General features: G+C 48.4%; 1 protein-coding gene across 1 annotated transcript in view; it reads right to left on the bottom strand.

Moving 5' to 3' along the window:
• The window catches only part of LOC142245346 (uromodulin-like), a 96,121-nt gene that overhangs the window by 65,298 nt on the left and 9,114 nt on the right, over positions 1 to 21,709 (bottom strand). Inside the window, exons 4-5 of the mRNA XM_075317986.1 lie at positions 9,630 to 9,785; positions 7,439 to 7,677 (exon numbers count right to left, since the gene is read on the bottom strand). Of these exons, the coding sequence (XP_075174101.1) occupies positions 7,439 to 7,677; positions 9,630 to 9,785 (395 nt within the window). The remainder of the gene's footprint in view (positions 1 to 7,438; positions 7,678 to 9,629; positions 9,786 to 21,709) is intronic.

The following is a 21,709-nucleotide window of genomic DNA, read 5'->3' as shown; positions in this document are numbered from 1 at the left end:
AGGCCATTTTTCAAGATTTGAAGCCCAAAATGAGCAAAGCTCAAGTTGCAAAGTCATGGCATTGATGTTCATTTGGAGATACTCCTGTATCATCCTCTCCAGCCGTTGATTATGTGTCAGACTTCTTGTCTCTTGTGTTCTTGCATTGGATGGTCTAAAAAAATTATGAAACGATTCCATAAAATTGCTGTTACCAGCACCAGATACGGTGTTGCTGGTACGGTTTGACTGATAATGACGAGACGGTCCCATGCTTGGCAAGTTACAACTGGGAGATTCACTCCGTGCACCACTGGTGTTTGGTGGAAAAGCCGAGCTAAGATTGAGTAACAGCTTCTGCTGATACTCCTGCATACCTGCGTCCCTTTCTATGGCTGGAACTATTTCGCCAAATTTGGACTTCTACCAGGGATCTAATAGTGTGGCAACCCAGTAGTCATCATTACTTCTAATTCGGACAATCCGAGGGTCATGTTCTAGGTAGTGCAGCAAGAAGGCGCTCATGTGTCTTGCGCATTCATGCGGACTAAGTCCTCGCTGTGTTTGTGGCGGCGAGGTGAGAACTGTGCTTTATTCCTCTGATATCTCCCCCCAACCTCGTTCAACCGAAATTTGACCAAGGTCTCTCTCATATGCTGAATCTTCCATGGCCATCGAGAGTTCATCCTCCATTTCTTCCTGGTCAAATGAACCTTCCTCAACAGTTTGGCTGCTACCATGCGCCCTTGTTAATCCCTCTCCCCCACCGTCCCATGCCTGCCGCCTTGGTGATGCTGAACGTCTGGACCTTGTAGATGTTGGTATCTCTTGCGCATATGAATCCTCCTGTACTTCCTCCCCTTCCTCTTGTCCCACCCCCTGACTCCGAATAGTGTTTAGCGTGTGCTGCAGCATGTAAATTACTGGAATTGTCATGCTGATAATGGCATTGTCAGCGCTAAACATACTCGTCGCCATGTCGAAACTGTGCAGAAGGGTGCATAGGTCCTTGATCTGAGACCAATCCAGCAGCGTGATCTTCCCCACCTCTGCATCTTGTTGGCCAAGGCTATACGTCATAACATATTACACCAGGGTTCGGCGGTGCTGCCACAGTCTCTGTAACATGTGGAGAGTCGAATTCCAGCATGTCGATACATCACATTTCAGGCGATGAACCGGCAGGCTGAAAGACTTCTGGAGCGATGCAAGTCGGTCAGCTGCAACGGTTGAACGGCAGAAGTGAGCAGTGAGTGACCGTGCCCTGTGCAGAAGCCCATCTAGGCCGGGATAGTGGGTTAAAAATTGCTGGACAACAAGGTTCAACACGTGAGCCATACAATACACGTGTGTCACCTTGCCCAGGCGAAGGGCTGCACCCAGGTTTGCAGCATTGTCGCACATGGCCTTCCCAGGCTGAAGGTTGAGTGGAGACAACCATTTACGAAACTCGAACCGCAGAGCTGACCACAACTCCTCAGCTGTGTGACTCTTATTTCCAAGACATTTCAACATAAAGACCACCTGTTGCCGTTGAGCTCTGCTGCCAGCATAGTAAGGAGGTGTGTGTGATTCCTTAAGTGCAGTTACAACGTGAGTGGCTTGACCAGGCAGGCTTGGGACAGAGGTGGAGGACCCAGACGAGGTTGAGGAGGCAGAAGCAGTGGAAGAACTTCTACATAAAGAGGATTGACGCACAAGTTGTGGGGACGGCAAGACTTGTTCAGCAGACCCTTCTCAATCTCTCACCATAGTTACCCAGTGCCCAGTCAGCAACATGTAACGCCCCTGTCCATGCTTATTGGTCCAAGTATCGATGGTGAAATGCACCCTGTCACACACAGAGTTTCTCAAGGAAGCACTGATGTTGTGTGCGACATGCTGGTGTAGCGCAGGCACACCTTTCTTGGAGAAGTAGTAACGACTGGGCATCTGGTATTGGGGCACTGCGACTGACATAAGGTCTCGAAAATCCTCTTTGTTCACCAGGCGGAAAGGCAGCATTTCGATAGCCAAGAGCTTACAGAGGGTGAAAGTCAACCTCTTAGCTTTGTCATGGCTCGGAGGACAAGGCCTATTTGTCCACATCTGAGGGACAGAGATCTGGCTGCTGTGTGGAGACGGTGTTGAGTAGGGTGTCCCTGGAAAACTGCAGGTCTGTGAGGAAAGTGAAGGCGGAGACATGATGTTGCCTTCATCCAAAGTTGGTGCTCTTGATGTCTGAGAGAGCTCTACACCAGCACTTGTTTTCCCTTCCAAAACAACTGACGACCTGCCAAGCAAACTGCCTGTTGCAGTTAAAGAGGTGGAAGGTCTGCATGGAAAAACATGTGTGACAGCTGTCCCCACAGTCATAGAGGAAGAAGAGCGCGCGAATGCACTTGAAGGGGCAGACGGTGGTTCGCCCGCTCCGCTAGGCCGCATTGTAGCACAGTGAGCTTCCCACTGGGACTTATGCTTGTTATTCATGTGACGATTCATGGAAGAAGTTGTCAAACTAGTGAGCTTTTGGCCTCTACTTATAGATTGGCGACAAATCTTACATATCACATGATTTGGGAGATCCTTTGCAAGGTCAAAAAAGAACCAGGCTAGACAAGGCTTAGAGCCCATGCAACCTGGAGAGCCACCCCAACTTGTGCTCAGAGGCAGAGTTGTGGCTGAGGATGCAGTTGTTGACGTGCTTCAAGTACACCGACTCTGTCTAGGAAGGCGCAAGGTAACTTCGCCATCAGTCGCATCTTCCTCCACAGCCTCTTCTGACCTCCTCGAGTGCGGGAATGTGGGTTGACAGTAAGTGGGATCTAGAACTTCATCATCAAGCATTGTGTTTGCACTCCCCTCGCCCTCAGACCTAACCTCTTCCTGCCCTGACTGAATAGTTAAGTTGTCATCCCAATCAGGCATCTGCGTCTCATCGTCATCAGTATGTTCCTCATTGTCTCCACCAACAGGTGTTACAGTTTGGGAATGAGGGTCTACATTATGCTCAGAAACTTGGTCATCAGGGCCTAAATCAGACTCACAAAGCTTCTCGGCATCACTGCAGACCATTTCCTGGTCTCTACTCACTGTAGCTTGGGAGCAGACCTCTGATTCCCAAGGTATAGTGTGACTGAACAGCTCTGCAGACTCAGCCATCTCTGTTACACCATACTCTGCATGGCGAGAGGAGACTTGAGAGCTGGGAGAAAGCAAGTGCTATTGGGTGACAACTCAGAGGACTGTTGTTTTTTGGATGTTGAAGTTGAGGTGGAGGAGAGGCCACTTGTTGGAGCACTTGCGATCCATTCAAGCATGTTCTTTTTTGGTGCATCATCTTCCTTTGTTAGAGTTGTTCGGTTCTGTAAAAAAGGGAGCACATCAGATTGGCCACAGAAAGTAGTAGACATCTTACTTTTACTGGAAGATGGCCTTTCTTCCGCAGATGTTAATGTAGGTTTCTCACCTACCCCACGGACACAAATGTTTTTCCTTTTCCAACATGCCTGTTCCCCTTTCCACCAGCATCTGTCCTTTTGCCACTCATTTTGTTAGCAACAAGATTGGACACTTAAAATGTGGTAGCAAAAATGGAGAGGTGGTATAGATTGCAGAGGTGGTCTAGCTGTATTGACAGCTGAAGAACCAACACTGAGTATCCCGGTCAATTTTAGTATGCCCCCTAACAGTGGAAGCACAGTTTGCAATTAGAATTGCGTAGCAAAAATGGACAGGTGTGTAGCATGCACAGGTGCTGTGGGTCAGTGGACAGCAAAGGAACACGAAGGGGTACTTTGCACACTGCGACATCGCAGGCCGATGCTGCGATGCCGAGCGCGATAGTACCCGCCCCCGTCGCAGCAGCGATTTCCTTGTGATAGCTGCCGTAGCGAACATTATCGCTACGGCAGCTTCACATGGACTCACCTGTCCTGCGACTGTCGCTCTGGCCGGTGACCCGCCTCCTTGTTAAGGGGGCGGGTCGTGCGGCGTCATAGCGACGTCACACGCCAGGCGGCCAATCGGAGTGGAGGGGCGGAGATGAGTGGGATGTAAACATCCCGCCCATCTCCTTCCTTCCGCATATCCTACGGAAGCCGCAATGACGCCGGTAGGAGATGTTCCTCGCTCCTGCGGCTTCACACACAGCGATGTGTGTTGCCGCAGGAGCGAGGAACAACATCGGACTGTCGCGTCAGCATAATCATGGATTACGCCGACGCTGCACCGATGATACGATTACGACGCTTTTGCGCTCGTTAATCATATCATCGAGCCTTTACACACTACGATGTCGCATGCGATGCCGGAAGTGCGTCATTTTCAATTTGACCCCACCGACATCGCAGGTGCGCCTGCTTGTTAAGGGGGCGGGTTGTGCGGCGTCATAGCGACGTCACACGCCAGGCGGCCAATCAGAGCGGAGGGGTTGGATGTAAACATCCCGCCCATCTCCTTCCGCATATCCTACGGAAGCCGCAGTGACGCCGGTAGGAGATGTTCCTCGCTCCTGCGGCTTCACACACAGCGATGTGTGTTGCCGCAGGAGCGAGGAACAACATCGGACTGTCGCGTCAGCGTAATCATGGATTACGCCGACGCTGCACCGATGATACGATTACAACGCTTTTGCGCTCGTTAATCATATCATTGAGCCTTTACACACTACGATGTCGCATGCGATGCCGGAAGTGCGTCATTTTCAATTTGACCCCACCGACATCGCACCTGCGATGTCGTAGTGTGCAAAGCCCGCCTAAGGGTGGCTTTACACGCTACGAGGTCGCTACAGCGATCTCGTTGGGGTCACGAATTTTGTGACGCACATCCGACCGCTGTAGCAATCTCGTTGTGTGTGACTCCTAGGAGCAATTTTGGATCGTTGCAAAAATGTCCAAAATCGCTCCTCGTTAACATGGGGGTCCTCTCCCAATTATCGATGCTGTCGCATGGGCGAAGTTGATCCTTGTCCCTGTGGCAGCACACATCGCTACGTGTGACGCAGTAGGAACGAGGAACCTCTCCTTACCTGCCACACGCCAGCAATGAGGAAGGAAGAAGGTGGGCGGGATGTTCGTCCCGCTCATCTCCGCCCCTCCGCTTTGATTGGGCAGCCGCTTAGTGACGTCGCTGTGATGCCGAGCGAACCGCCCCCTTAGAAAGGAGGCGGTTCCCCGGTCACAGCGATGTCGCCGAGCAGGTAAGTACGTGTGACGCTGCCGTAGCGATAATGTTCGCTACGGCATCGATCTTCACATATCGGCATAACGATAGGGGCGGGTGCTATTACGCTCTCCATCGCTAGCATCAGCTAGCGATATTGCAGCGTGTGAAGCCCACTTAACTTAGTATTCCAGACACTTTTAGGATGCCACAAAAAGTGTCAGCTCTTTGGGGAAATAAAATAGCCTGGCAAAAAATGCCCAGGTGGGTAGAATGCATGGGTGCTGTGGGTCAGTGGACAGCAAAGGAACACTAACTTAGCATTCCAGACACTTTTAGGATGCCACAAAAAGGGTCAGCTCTTTGGGGAAATAAAATAGTGTTGCAAAAACTGGCCAGGTGGGTAGAATGCACGAGTGCTGTGGGTCAGTGGACAGCAAAGGAACACTAAGAGAATATAACTCCGGCACTCAATAAGAAAAAATGGGGAAAGTGCCGGAGTTATAGTCTCTTGGATTTTGCTATTTTTCTCCAGAGCACCACCTACAGTTGAGCCAGGCCTCCTCTTTCTCAGCAAAGGAACACTAACTTAGTATTCCAGACACTTTTAGGATGCCACAAAAAGTGTCAGCTCTTTGGGGAAATAAAATAGCGTGGCAAAAACTGGCCAGGTGGGTAGAATGCACGAGTGCTGAGGGTCAGTGGACAGCAAAGGAACACTAACTTAGTATTGCAGACACTTTTAGGATGCCACAAAAAGTGTCAGAACTTTGGGGAAAAAAATAGCGTGGCAAAAACTGGCCAGGTGGGCAGAATGCATGAGTGCTGTGTGTCAGTGGACAGCAAAGGAACACTAACTTAGTATTCCAGACACTTTTCGGATGCCACAAAAAGTGTCAGCACTTTGGGGAAATAAAATAGTGTGGCAAAAAATGGCCAGGTGGCTAGAATACACGAGTGCTGTGGGTCAGTGGACTGGAAAGGAACACTAACTTAGTATTCCAGACACTTTTAGGATGCCACAAAAAGTGTCAGCTCTTTGGGGAAATAAAATAGCATGGCAAAAAATGGCCAGGTGGGTAGAATGCACAAGAGCTGTGGGGCAGTGGACAGCAAAGGAACACTAATTTAGTATTCCAGACACTTTTCGGATGCCACAAAAAGTGTCAGCTCTATGGGGAAATAAAATAGCATGGCAAAAACTGGCCAGGTGGGTAGAATGCACGAGTGCTGTTGGTCAGTGGACAGCAAAGGAACACTAACTTAGTATTCCAGACACTTTTCGGATGCCACAAAAAGTGTCAGCACTTTGGGGAAATAAAATAGCGTGGCAAAAACTGGCCAGGTGGGTAAAATGCATGGGTGCTGTAGGCTGTAGGTAGTAGGACAGCAAATCCCAGCACAGCGTTTGCACGGACCTGCCTAGCAGCTATGGCTATGAGCGTCTTTAAATCAGCCCTGAAAAGGGCTTAAATAACCAGTAGTCCCTAATCCCTAAAGCGCTGTGTAGATTTTACTGTATCACTATAGCGCACACAGCAGCAGTAGCAGCGGGAGCAGGAGCAGTGACTGTCACCCACACGCAGCAGACAGATAATGGCGGCAACGGGGAAAATGGCCATGTCTTATAGGGTAAAGACATGTGATATGCACAGCCATTGACACAAGCCCTTGCTTGTCTGGTAAAAATCCACTGTGCAGTATGTCTCTCTGTGATTTGCTGACAGCCTGGCCCACCCCACTGTACGCGCAGTTAGGGGAGAAAAAAAAAATGGCGATCGGCATTATCTCAGCACTCAGCCAAGCAGCAGCACTGATCTAAACCCCGTCCCCCCCGCACACTATACGCTGACTTTTGATAATAGCGTGAATCATAGTGACTCACACTATTACACACTATTACTAGTAATTAGCTTGGCTTTTTGGTGCTCGAACCATTCTCGAACGTAACTCGAACTGTCGAGCTTTTAGCAAAAGCCTCTCGAACACCCCCCAAAATCACTCTAACATGAAATTGGCGAACCTCGAACATCGCTCAACTCTAGTTGTGAGAGGGAAGAGGCACATCAAAAGGTGATGGGGAATGTCTAATTCATCAAAGCACATAGAGCAACTATCAAGCTCCATACCAAGAAAGTCCAATATATCAAGCAAAAATGAACATTTTCTGAAGAAAAAACTGAAGATATAAAGCTTATTTACAAAATTCATCAATTCACTGCATTTAACGCAATTAATATCTAAGAAAGAAATGTAATTTATAAATGTAGAATAAACGTATTATCAACAATGAAATACTATATTATTATTGTACCTGAGATCTTGAGGATGCTATTAGTGAGTAGATATGGTTTATCAGAGTCGTATTCCAGTAATCTAAAGCAGATGCATCTGTTAAAACCAGGATAAAAGAATCGGGTGGGGTGTTTTCCAATGAGAGTTTAAGTCCCTGCATTGCCAGCTCTGGACAATCACCACCTCCAGTTGCCACCAGATTGTTGAAGAAATCATCAAATTCATTCTTTGATTGGGTTATCCTAACGGGCCCAACAGCTGTGAAATCAACAAAGTAAAAACATTAGGAGATCTATATTTGCTCAACACTGACCACCCGTTCATTATTTTCTTTTTATAACTTCCATATTTTTCGTTTTATAAGACGCCCTGGATTATAAGACACACTCAAAAAAGAGCAGGAAAATAGGAAAAAATATTTTTTTATGCTAAAATGAGGGCCCATCTTATAATCCTTGTGTGTCTTATATTAGGCTCAGGAGGGTCAATGGATGGAGTGTCGGTGATACTGCAGGCTCGAGAGTGTCGCTGTGGCAAGCTTCATTGATCTGTTGGCGGGCCAGGCTACATTGAACTGTTGAGCTGTTGACGCGATGGCTTCAAGAAAATGGCTGTGGAGGCAGCGTGTGCGCAGATTGGTTTCCACGACTATTTTCTTGAAGTCCATCGCATCAACCGCCAGCAGTTCAATGAAGCCATTGATTTGTCTGCGGGCGCCGGGCTCAATTGAACTGCTGGCCGTTGAAGCGATGGACTTCAAGAAAATGACCGTGGAAGCAGCGCGTGCGCAGATTGTTCTCCACAACCATTTTCTTAAAGTCCATTGCATCAACCGCCAGAAGTTCAATGGAGCCCGCATCCTGCTGGAAGATCAATCTCACTCACAGTATCGCTAACCCTCCCTCCTGTGACCCTCCTTAGCCACTCCATTGCAGTGACACCCCCTTCTCTGAGACTTCAGTATTGCTGACCTTGCCTCCTGTGACCCCGCTCCACCACTGCCACCCTGGTAAGCCATGTACAGATTATGAGATGCACCCCAATTTCCCTCCCCCCAGTTTTAGGGAGAAAAAAGTGGATCTTATAATCTGGAAAATACAGTATATATTAACCATGAATGTTAGAGAGATTGTCCTCTCTCTGTTTGGGCTGCCATATTGCTGACTTTGGACAATATCTGCAATTGTCCCCTAATGAGCCCTGAATATCGTGGGGTTAATAGTATCGGCACATGGAAATAAAGATGAGTAACTAATTTTATATTAATTCAATTTATCACTTATTTGTCACATGTGTTCTGTTGCGGTGAGAGAAGACACTTAATAGGGCTAGCCAGTGAGTTCCTTCAGTACATGGGGGCGCCACAAACTTTTAGGGCATCATAATCTCCACTTGCAAGGTAAGGAACACTAGAGTATTACAGGGTTATTATTGCCCCATGTCTGTCACTAAATGCACTTGTATTGATTAATGTTTTCTCTCCCTCTGGATATTTTGCCACTAGGGTCTTGCTCTGCCATCACTATTTCATATTTTTTAATGTGATTTTTAACTTTTAAATGCATTTCATAAAAGTTTTATTTTATAAGAGTTTTTTTCTGTTTGGTCATAAAATAAGTGTGTCCCCTGTTGTTATTGAGGTTTTTCAGTTTTTCAACATTTTATGTATACATTTTTTAAATAAAAAAAAAATCCGACATCAAAGCCATCACAAAATACATCAGCAAAGATGCCAAAAAAGGTGTTTCGTGAAAGTATTTTTTTTCTAAAGCGTCTTCTGCTTTAAAAATAATGCAGGCACACTGGCATCTGAAAGATATTGTGTGTACATGCCCTAAAGTGTATTGGTTGCAGTGATTTTGATCTTAGATTTACCCCTGTCTGTCTGTTTTTATGGGATTCATCACTCCTGTCCTGGCCCTCCCTGGGGTTGGGGGAAAGGGGGTATTAAAACAGGGCTGATTAGGAGTTAGGGCTACACTGGCGGTCCAAACCCATTCACCATAAGAAGTTCCTCTGAAATAAGGGACAGCTTAGGGTCCCTAGCCTGAGGGCCAGTCTTGGTACCCCCATTCCAAGTTTCCGTGTCACACCCCTTGATAACAGGTTTGTATGTTTCACTACTGTTAATAACTAGCAAATGTTTGATTTAAAACATGAATGTAAATACACAATACAATGTAAACCCAATGACAGTCATTATAACATACTTGGATCATTGAACTCCACCATGGTATATTGGCGAACACCACAAGGGAATCGGGCAGTCACACGGTCCAGGAGCCAACTATTCACCGCCTTCAACTCTATAAAATCATCAGACATTGACCCTGTGGTGTCCACCAGGTAAGTCAGGGAGGAAGATTCTGGAGGAAATGATAGAATAGAATAGTGACTTTATACCACAAAACCACTTACTTAAATAGGTAGAGACTAGAGTTGAGCGCGGTTCGTGGTTCGTGGTTCTCCAGTTCGCGGCTCGAGTGATTTTGGGGCATGTTCTAGATCGAACTAGAACTCGAGCTTTTTGCAAAAGCTCGGTAGTTCTAGAAACGTTCGAGAACGGTTCTAGCAGCCAAAAAACAGCTAAATCATAGCTTGGTTTCTGCTGTAAAAGTGTAAGTCACTCTGTGAATCAAACTATTATCACATTTCAGTGTATAGTGTGCGTGAACAGCGCCTTCAGATCACTGCTGTTTCTATAATGGCGATCGCCATTTTTTTTTTTTTTTTTTCTTGTCTTCCTTCCCTAAGTGCGCGCGTCTTGTGGGGCGGGCCAGCATGTCAGCCAATCCCAGACACACACACAGCTAAGTGGACTTTGAGCCAGAGAAGCAACGGCATGTGTGATAGGATCTGCATGTCACATGTCCCTGCATTATAAAACCGGACATTTTCTTCACGGACGCCATTATCTGCCTTCTGCGTCTTTGGTGTCAGACATCACTGTCGCAGCTCCGTCTTCCTGAGTCCTATAGCCGATACAGCTGTATGCGCTGCATACACAGCGTTAGACAGCTTAGGGAGAGCACTTTATAGCAGTCCTTTTAAGGGCTCCAACCGGCAGGGTCAGAGAGCCATAGGTGACAGGTCCTGCAAACAGCAACAGCGTCTGTGTAGCCCAGGTCAGGGATTTCCTACCTGCATTTCACCATTAGGAGGGAATAGAAAGGCAGGCTTCCATTCCTCTACCCAGAGCACCACAATCCTGCCACTGTACCCTCTTGTCCTCTGCACACTCCAACTGATAACTAAGCCATTATACTAGCAAACACTCAGTGTACCTAGTGGCATCCTATACGTGGCTATTGGACTTTGCTATAGTCCCACTAGTGCAAAGACATTTGCAGAGCGCGTCTGCCTGCATTGCACACTACAACTCATTCTAAACAAGCCATTATACTAGCAAACACTCAGTGTACCTAGTGGCATCCTATACGTGGCTATTGGACTTTGCTATAGTCCCACTAGTGCAAAGACATTTGCAGAGCGCGTCTGCCTGCATTGCACACTACAACTCATTCTAACCAAGCCATTATACTAGCAAACACTCAGTGTACCTAGTGGCATCCTATACGTGGCTATTGGACTTTGCTATAGTCCCACTAGTGCAAAGACATTTGCAGAGCGCGTCTGCCTGCATTGCACACTCCAACTCATTAAAACCAAGCCATTATACTAGCAAACACTCAGTGTACCTAGTGGCATCCTATACGTGGCTATTGGACTTTGCTATAGTCCCACTAGTGCAAAGACATTTGCATAGCGCGTCTGCCGGCATTGCACACTCAAACTCATTTTAACTAAGCCATTATACTAGCAAACACTCAGTGTACCTAGTGGCATCCTATACGTGGCTATTGGACTTTGCTATAGTCCCACTAGTGCAAAGACATTAGCAGAGCACATCTGCCTGCATTGCACACTACAACTCATTCTAACCAAGCCATTAGACTAGCAAACACTCAGTGTACCTAGTGGCATCCTATACGTGGCTATTGGACTTTGCTATAGTCCCACTAGTGCAAAGACATTTGCATAGCGCGTCTGCCTGCATTGCACACTCAAACTCATTTTAACTAAGCCATTATACTAGCAAACACTCAGTGTACCTAGTGGCATCCTATACGTGGCTATTGGACTTTGCTATAGTCCCACTAGTGCAAAGACATTAGCAGAGCACATCTGCCTGCATTGCACACTACAACTCATTCTAACCAAGCCATTATACTAGCAAACACTCAGTGTACCTAGTTGTATCCTAAACGTGGCTATTGTACTTTTGTCAATTCACAGTATTGGAACGTTATTTGCAGCACGTCTGCCTGCATTGCACACTCAAACTTTTTTAAACTCAGCCATTTATAGTAGCAAACACTCAGTGTACCTAGTTGTATCCTAAACGTGGCTATTGTACTTTTGTCAATTCACAGTATTGGAACGTTATTTGCAGCACGTCTGCCTGCATTGCACACTCAAACTTTTTTAAACTCAGCCATTTATAGTAGCAAACACTCAGTGTACCTAGTTGTATCCTAAACGTGGCTATTGTACTTTTGTCTATTCACACTACTGCAAATCTATGTGCAGCACCTCTGCATGACAACCTCGTGCTCTGTTTTTAATAAGCTATAATGATAGCACAAAATACTGCCATTTTGTGGCATCATAGAACTGGCTGTTGTATTCCATTAGTGCCCCACTGGTGACAAGCTATTTCTAGCACCTCTACATCACACCCTCATGCACATTTAGCTACGCTAATGTTATAGCAAACTCATGGAATTCATTGCTGCATTTCATAATTCGGAGGGATAGAAAGTCAGGCTTCCTTTAGCTTTTCCTTCTGTTCATAGACAGCATCTCCAAGACAAATTTCCCCTCCACGTCTAAGTGTGGAGAGGCAGCTAGTGCGCATGCGTGTGCCGATGTACCCCAGCTGCAGCATAATTACAGTGTTTCGCCTAGTGAGTATGCTCAGCCTGACTGTGCCATTCCTGACGCTAAGTCTTCATTTCGGGATACAGCGCATGCTCCCACACTAAGTGTGAAAAGCCTCTTTGCACAGGTGCTTGCATTCTGTGCCGGGTCTAAGTCCTGTTTTGTGCCTAGACACCATGCTAAAGCTGATAGTCTTTTTTCAGAGACTGTATTTCATGCTACTGAGCATGCTCAGGCACTTCCTGCATCAGAGACTAGGTCCGGTAATGAACTCTTTGGCCCTGGCCCTGATGTGGGGGTCCCATATAGACCACAGGGCATCAGGTGTCCTCCCAAATGGCTTGCAGAGGCCCACACCTATGACTTGTCACCGCATTATTGATGGTCAGACGATGACTGGTGAGGTGTTTGGGTCATGGCAGCCATGAGGTCATCATTGAAGTTGCGTTTCCAAATAGGACGCTAGTTATGCCACTCATGACGTGTCACTCTGCTTTTGTCTCCAGGAGGTGCATTGTGGTTCACCCTGGTTTGGGGCGGACCCAGGTTATAAAAGGGGCTGGAGCCAACAAGGAGGTGCGCAGTCTTCTATTATGCTCCGAAAGAGCACACCTCCATGTGTTGAACCCATTGCGGCTTTAGGCCAGAGGTAGGCAGGGATAGGGTGGTGGATGCAGGCCACCACCACAGTTGGTAACGCAGAACGGTTAAGACCAGCTCCTGTCCTAACAGTCCTGCTTGTGCAGCCCAGTGGCATTAACAGGCCTGCTGCTGCTGATGCGCCTGCTGTCCACAGGTGTGGCCCCTACGCACACGGTCAGCGTACTCAATGGCCCCTGTGTTGTTAACAGGGAGTTCCTGGGCTGGGTGGGCATGTGGACCCTGTGACGCTAACAGGGCTCACAGTCTCCAGATCCGAATGGCGTCTAACTCGGTTCAGGCTACTATTAGTTTCATAGCCACACAGCTCTGTATCCTCCACCAAACCTTCAAGTTGCCAACCTCTCCTTTTCCAACTGGGAGCACGGTGGACACTGACTGCTGAAGGTGATATATACCTTTCTCTTTCTTTTCTTATTAATTTTTGTTATATAGCGGTCACAGATTATATACCACTTTATCCAAATCTGCCAGTCCCACTGTAACAGATGTTGTTTCTTCAGCAAATGTTACAGTTGTTTAACCACCAAATCCACGGACCCAAATTTTTTTCCCCTTTCCAACACACCTGTTCCCCTTTCCAACAGCATCTGTCCTTTTTCAACTCATTTTGGGATATGACCAAAAGTGCAACTGTGCAGGGACACCGTACTCAACGCCATCTCAGCACAGCAGCCATCCCTCGGTCCCTCCGATGTGGACAAGTAAAAGACCATTTCCTCCTATCCATGACAAAGTGTTGAGATTCACTCTGTGCAGCACTGGTGTTTAGTGGAAAAGTAGATCTAAGATTGCGTACCACATTCTGCAGATACTCCTGTATACGTGCGTCTATTTCTATGGCAGGAATTAGTTCGCCAAATTTTGTCTTGTACCGGGGATCTAACAGTGTGGCAACCCAGTATTCAGGATTACTTCAAATTCATACAATCCGAGGGTCATGTAGGTAGTGCAGCAAGAAGGCGCTCATGTGTCTTGTGCATCCAGGAGGACCAAGTCCTTGGTGTGTTGGTGGCAGAGAGGTGAGAATCGTGCATCCTTCCTCTGCCCTCTACCCACAACCTCGCACAACCGAAATGTGAGCAAGCTCTCACTCATCTGCTGAGTCTTCCATGCCCATCGCCAGTTCGTCCTCCATTTCTTCATGGGCTCCTGCACTTTCATCAACACTTTTTGCTGATACTATGCGCCCTTGTTAATCCCTCTCCCTCACCATGACTGCCGCATAGGTGCCGCTGACCATCTGGACCTCGTAGATCTTGTTATCCCTTCCGCATATGACTCCTCCTGTACTTCCTCCCCTTCCTCTTGTCCCAACACCTGACTCCGAATAATAATTACAGTGTGCTCCATCATGTAGATGACCAGAATTGTCACGCTGAGAATGACATTGCCAGTGCTAAACATCTTCGTCGACATTTCAAAACTGTGTAGCAGGGTGCATAGGTCCTTGATCTGACACCACTCCAGCAGCGTGATCGGCACCACCTCTGGATCAACTTATCCCAGGCTATATGTCTTACCGTATTTCAGCAGGGCTCTGCGGTGCTGCCACACACGCTGCAACATGTGCAGATTCCAATTCCTGCGTGTCGGAACATCGCATTTACGGCGTTTAACTGCCAGACCCTAAGACTTCCGGAGTGATGAAAGTTGTTGAGCTGCTGTGTGCGCACGATGGAAGTGAGCACATAGCGAGCGTGCCCGCTGCACAAGGACATGTAGGCCGTGATGGTGTTTTAAAAATTGCTGGAGAATTCGGATCAACACGTGAGCCATAAAAGGCACGTGTGTCACATTGCCCTGAGGATGGCCCGCAGCCAGGTTTGCATCATTGCCGCACACGGCTGTTAAGTCACCAACGGAGTCCGCTCCGTCAATTTGTACTCCGGTCGCCAGGTGACAACGTGTTCCTTTCATGAATAGTGCTGATGATGGGAGAGTAGTCGATGCCAGCGGCGCAGGTGGACGCAGGTTATGCTCACCCACTGGGCTGCATTACCTTGACAGATGCAGAATCTCTGGCTGAATGTAGCTGGTGGGTATCTCACAGATGAAATACCATCATTCAGCTACAACCAATGGGAAGACACCACACCCTTTTTTATGCCCATCCTGTCTGCAGACCACTGCCAGACATAGCTATGAACCTCTGGTTAATTTTACCCCCAGTTCAGTTTTATGATTTTGTGTGCTTGTTACCTGACTACTTTTCCTGCTTGCTGTTTATGTACCTTGTTGGCCGATACGCATTTCACCTCTGCTTGTTTTCTGATTAAGTCCTGGCCGTCCCATTCTGTTCCTGTTCCTCAATTAATGTTTTGACCCTGCCTGACTACTATTCTCTGTAATAGCGGTGTGACTCACATTTCCCATACATTTCAAAGTAAAACTTTGACCGCCTGATGGCATTGAGCTCTGCTGCCAGCATAGTAAGGAGGTGTGTGGTAGTCCTTGTGCGCAGTTGCAAGGAAGGGTGGCCTGACCACACAGGGTTTGCGCAAAGGTAGAGGACCCACACGAGGTTGAAGAGGCAGAAGCAGTGTATTAACTTCTACATACAGAACAAGGATTGAAACAACTCGTGGGGACGGCAAGACTTGTACAGCAGACCCTTCTCCATCTCTCACCATAGTTTGCCAGTGCCCAGTCAGTGACATGTACTGACCCTGTCTATGCTTACTGGTCCAAGTATCTGTGTTGAAATGCACCCTGTCGCACACAGATTTTCTCAAGGAAGTGGTGATGTTGTGTGCGACATGCCGGTGTAGCGCGGGCATGCTTTTCTTGGAGAAGCAGTGGTGATTGGGCATCTGGTACTGGGGCACAGCGACAGACATAAGGTCTGTAAAATCCTGTGTGTCCACTACGCGTAAAGGCAGCATTTCGGTAGCCAACAGCTTACAGAGGGATAGAGTCAACCACTTAGCTTTGTCATGGGTCGCAGTAAGTGGCCTTTTATTTGACCACATCTGAGGGACAGAGATCTGGCTGCTGTCTGTAGACGGTGTTGAGTAGGGTGTCCCTGGAAAAATGCAGGTTTGTGAGAAAAGTGCAGGCGGAGACATGATGTTGGCTTCATCTTGCCTTCAGATCTGTTCATCTTGTATCATTTTTAAAAAACACAGCAAGCAAGGGTTACTCCAAGCGGAGTCTCCCTTTTTTTCCAAAAATTGTGCCCCACACAGACACCTTATCAGTGGCAGCACTTGTGCCCTAGTTGCAAACAGGATGTTTTGATTTGCATCAAGCACATTCCAAATCCACAAGCATTTACTCTCCCCAGGATGACACAGGGGTAGTAAATTCCTTCTGGATCCATGACTTGTTCATTTTGATGAACGTCAGTCTGTCCACATTGTCACTGGACAGACGCGTGCGCTTATCTGTCAGCACACACCCAGCAGCACTGAAGACACGTTCAGAGACAACGCTGGCAGCTGGACACGACAAAATCTTCGAGGCGTAACTGGAGAGCTCTTGACATTTTTCTAGATTTGAAGCACAAAAGGAGCAAGGCTCCATTTGCAAAGTCATTGCATCGATGTTCATTTGGAGATACTCCTGTATCATCCTCTCCATCCGTTGACTATGTGTCAGACTTGTTGTCTCTGGTGGCCTTGCAAAGGAGGGTCTAAAAAAATTATGAAAAGATTCCATAAAATTGCTGTTACCAGCACCAGATACGGTCCTACTGGTACGGGTAGACTGTTGAAGATGACGAGGCCGTCCCATGTTTGTCAAGTTACAACTGGGAGAATCACTCCCTTCACCTGCACGGTTGTTTGGTGGAAAAGCCGAGCTAAGATCGAGTAACAGCTTCTGCTGATACTCCTGCATACGTGCGTCCCTTTCTATGGGTGGAATTATGTCACAAAATTTGGACTTGTCCCGGGGATCTAATAGTGTGGCAAGCCAGTAGTCATCATCACTTCTAATTTTGACAATACGAGGGTCATGTTGGAGGTAGTGCAACAAGAAGGCACTCATGTGTCTTGCGCAGCCATGCGCACCAAGTCCACGCTGTGTTTGTGGCATAGAGGTGCTAACCGTTCTTTCTTCCTCTGTCATCTCCCCCCAACCTCTTTCAACTGAAATTTGACCAAGGTCCCCCTCATCTGCTGAGTCTTCCATGTCCATGGACAGTTCGTCCTCCATATCTTCATGTCCTCCTGCACCTTCCTCAACATGTCGCCTGCTACCATGCGCCCTTGTTGATCCCTGTCCCCCATGGTCCCATGCCTGCCGCGTTGGTGATGATGAACGTCTGGACCTTGGTGATGTTGTTGTGTCTTGCGCATATGAATCCTCCTGTAGTTCCTCCCCTTCCTGTTGTCCCACCCCCTGACTACGAATAGTGTTTAGCGTGTGCTCCAGCATGTAAATGACTGTAATCGTCATGCTGATAATGGCATTGTCAGCGCTAAACATATTCGTCGCCATGTCGAAACTGTGCAGAAGGGTGCATAGGTCCTTGATCTGAGATCACTCCATCAGGGTGATCTGCCCCACTTCTGCATCTCGTTGGCCCAGGCTATACATCATGACGTATTGCACCAGGGCTCGCCGGTGCTGCCACAGTCGCTGTAACATGTGGAGAGTTGAATTCCAGCGTGTCGCCACATCGCATTTCAGGCGATGAACCGGCAGGCCGAAAGACTTCTGTAGCGATGCAAGTCGCTCAGGTGCGGCGGTTGAACGGCGGAAGTGAGCACTGCAGACAGTTTCCGTGCCCTGGTCAGAAGGCCATCTAGGCCGGGATAGTGTGTTAAAAATTGCTGGACAACAAGGTTAAACACGTGAGCCATACAAGGCACGTGTGTCACCTTGCCCAGGCGAAGGGCCGCACCCAGGTTTGCAGCATTGTCGCACACGGCCTTACCAGGCTGCAGGTTGAGTGGAGACAACCATTTATCAAAATCAGTCTCCAGAGCTGCCCACAACTCAGTCGCTGTGTGACTCCTATTTCAAAGACATGTCAAGCTAAAGACCGCCTGATGCCGTTGCGCTCTGCTACCAGCATAGTAATGAGGGGTGCGTGATTCCTTCTGCGCAGTGAGAACGCTGGTGGCCTGACCAGGCAGGCTTGGGGCGGAGGTGGAGGACCCAGATGAGGTGGAGGATGCAGAAGCAGTGGCGGAACTTGGACAGACAGAGGATTGACACACAAGTCGTGGGGACGGCAAGACTTGTGCAGCAGACCCTTCACCATCTATCACCATAGTTACCCAGTGGCCAGTCAGCGACATGTAACGTCCCTGTCCATGCTTACTGGTCCAAGTATCGGTGGTGAAATGCACCCGTTCACACACAGAGTTTCTCAAGGAAGCGGTGATGTTGTGTGCGACATGCTGGTGTAGCGCGGGCACACCTTTCTTAGAGAAGTAGTGGCGACTAGGCATCTGGTACTGGGGCACAGCGACAGACATAAGGTCTCTAAAATCCTGTGTGTCCACTAGGCGGAAAGGCAGCATTTCTGTAGTCAACAGCTTACAGAGGGATAGAGTCAACCTCTTCGCTTTGTCATGGGTCGCAGGAAGTGGCCTTTTATTTGACCACATCTGAGGGACAGAGATCTGGCTGCTGTGTGTAGACGGTGTTGAGTCGGGTGTCCCTGGAAAAATGCAGCTTTGTGAGGAAAGTGCAGGCGGAGACATGATGTTGCCTTCATCCAAAGTTGGTGCTATCGATGTCTGAGAGAGCTGTACACACTCACTTGTTTCCCCTTCCAAACCAACTGACGACCTACCAAGCAAACTGCCTGTTGCGGTTACAGTGGTGGAAGTTGTGGGTGGAAAAACAGGTGTGACAGCTGTCCCCACAGTCCTAGAAGATGACGAGCGCGCGGATGCACTGGAAGGGGCAGGCGGTGGATGGTTCGCTCCGCTAGGCCGCATTGCAGCACGGTGAGCTTCCCATCGGGCCATATGATATTTATTCATGTGACGATTCATGGAAGAAGTTGTCAAACTGCTGAGGTTTTGACCTCTACTAAGAGAACCATGACAAATTTTACAGATCACATAATTTGGGCGATCTTTTTCTATGTCAAAAAAGGACCTGGCTAGGCAAGGCTTAGAGGCCATGCGACCTGTTGATCCACCCCGAATAATGCTCAGAGGCAGAGTGGTGGCTGAGGATGCAGTTGTAGACGTGCTACCAGTGCTCCGACTGTGTCCAGGAAGGCGCCAGGTTACTTCGACGTCGGTTGCATCCTCCTCCACCGCCTCTGTTGACCTCCTCGAGTGTCTGACTGTGGGTTGACAGTAGGTGTGATCTAGAACTTAATCATCAATTGTTGTGTTTGCACTCCCCTACCCCTCAGACCGAGTTTCTTCTTGCCCTGACCGAATATTTAAGTTGTCATCCCAATCGGGTATCTGCGTCTCATCTTCATCAGTATGTTCCTCATTGCCTATAACCACAGTTGTTGGAAAGGCAGCATTTTGGTAGCCAACAGTTTGCATATGATGAAAGTCAACCTCCAAGCCATTTCATGCCCTTCTAAAAGCATGTAAAACACAGCGAGGGGACTCCAACCACAGTCTCCCTCGTTGCCACTAACTGGGCCACACACACCCCACTTGACTGGCATCGGTTGAGCACCCTTTTGAAAAAGAAAAAGATGCTTTGCATGAAGCACTCTCAAAAATACGCGTGCCTTTCCCGTCCCCTGGCTGACCCAGGGGAAGAAAAGTCCTCTGAGAGCCATGACTTGTTCATCTTGGTTCTTTTAGAGACACAGCGAGGGGACTCCAACCACAGTCTCCCTCGTTGGCACTAACTGGGCCACACACACCCCACTTGACTGGCATCGGTTGAGCCCCCTTTTGAAAAAGAAAAAGATGCTTTGCATGAAGCAATCTCAAAAATACGCGTGCCTTTCCCGTCCCCTGGCTGACCCAGGGGAAGAAAAGTCCTCTGAGAGCCATGACTTGTTCATCTTGGTTCTTTTAGAGACACAGCGAGGGGACTCCAACCACAGTCTCCCTCGTTGCCACTAACTGGGCCACACACACCCCACTTGACTGGCATCGGTTGAGCCCCCTTTTGAAAAAGAAAAAGATGCTTTGCATGAAGCACTCTCAAAAATACGCGTGCCTTTCCCGTCCCCTGGCTGACCCAGGGGAAGAAAAGTCCTCTGAGAGCCATGACTTGTTCATCTTGGTTCTTTTAGAGACACAGCGAGGGGACTCCAACCACAGTCTCCCTCGTTGCCACTAACTGGGCCACACACACCCCACTTGACTGGCATCGGTTGAGCACCCTTTTGAAAAAGAAAAAGATGCTTTGCATGAAGCACTCTCAAAAATACGCGTGCCTTTCCCGTCCCCTGGCTGACCCAGGGGAAGAAAAGTCCTCTGAGAGCCATGACTTGTTCATCTTGGTTCTTTTAGAGACACAGCGAGGGGACTCCAACCACAGTCTCCCTCGTTGCCACTAACTGGGCCACACACACCCCACTTGACTGGCATCGGTTGAGCACCCTTTTGAAAAAGAAAAAGATGCTTTGCATGAAGCACTCTCAAAAATACGCGTGCCTTTCCCGTCCCCTGGCTGACCCAGGGGAAGAAAAGTCCTCTGAGAGCCATGACTTGTTCATCTTGGTTCTTTTAGAGACACAGCGAGGGGACTCCAACCACAGTCTCCCTCGTTGCCACTAACTGGGCCACACACACCCCACTTGACTGGCATCGGTTGAGCCCCCTTTTGAAAAAGAAAAAGATGCTTTGCATGAAGCACTCTCAAAAATACGCGTGCCTTTCCCGTCCCCTGGCTGACCCAGGGGAAGAAAAGTCCTCTGAGAGCCATGACTTGTTCATCTTGGTTCTTTTAGAGACACAGCGAGGGGACTCCAACCACAGTCTCCCTCGTTGCCACTAACTGGGCCACACACACCCCACTTGACTGGCATCGGTTGAGCACCCTTTTGAAAAAGAAAAAGATGCTTTGCATGAAGCACTCTCAAAAATACGCGTGCCTTTCCCGTCCCCTGGCTGACCCAGGGGAAGAAAAGTCCTCTGAGAGCCATGACTTGTTCATCTTGGTTCTTTTAGAGACACAGCGAGGGGACTCCAACCACAGTCTCCCTCGTTGCCACTAACTGGGCCACACACACCCCACTTGACTGGCATCGGTTGAGCCCCCCTTTTGACAAAGAAAAAGATGCTTTGCATGAAGCACTCTCAAAAATACGCGTGCCTTTCCCGTCCCCTGGCTGACCCAGGGGAAGAAAAGTCCTCTGAGAGCCATGACTTGTTCATCTTGGTTCTTTTAGAGACACAGCGAGGGGACTCCAACCACAGTCTCCCTCGTTGCCACTAACTGGGCCACACACACCCCACTTGACTGGCATCGGTTGAGCCCCCTTTTGAAAAAGAAAAAGATGCTTTGCATGAAGCACTCTCAAAAATACGCGTGCCTTTCCCGTCCCCTGGCTGACCCAGGGGAAGAAAAGTCCTCTGAGAGCCATGACTTGTTCATCTTGGTTCTTTTAGAGACACAGCGAGGGGACTCCAACCACAGTCTCCCTCGTTGCCACTAACTGGGCCACACACACCCCACTTGACTGGCATCGGTTGAGCCCCCCTTTTGACAAAGAAAAAGATGCTTTGCATGAAGCACTCTCAAAAATACGCGTGCCTTTCCCGTCCCCTGGCTGACCCAGGGGAAGAAAAGTCCTCTGAGA

The sequence above is a fragment of the Anomaloglossus baeobatrachus genome, chromosome 7, assembly GCF_048569485.1.
Source record: "Anomaloglossus baeobatrachus isolate aAnoBae1 chromosome 7, aAnoBae1.hap1, whole genome shotgun sequence".
Lineage (NCBI taxonomy): Eukaryota > Metazoa > Chordata > Amphibia > Anura > Aromobatidae > Anomaloglossus > Anomaloglossus baeobatrachus.
The sequence above is the reverse complement of the archived record's forward strand: the minus strand, read 5'-3'. Positions and strand labels throughout refer to the sequence as shown.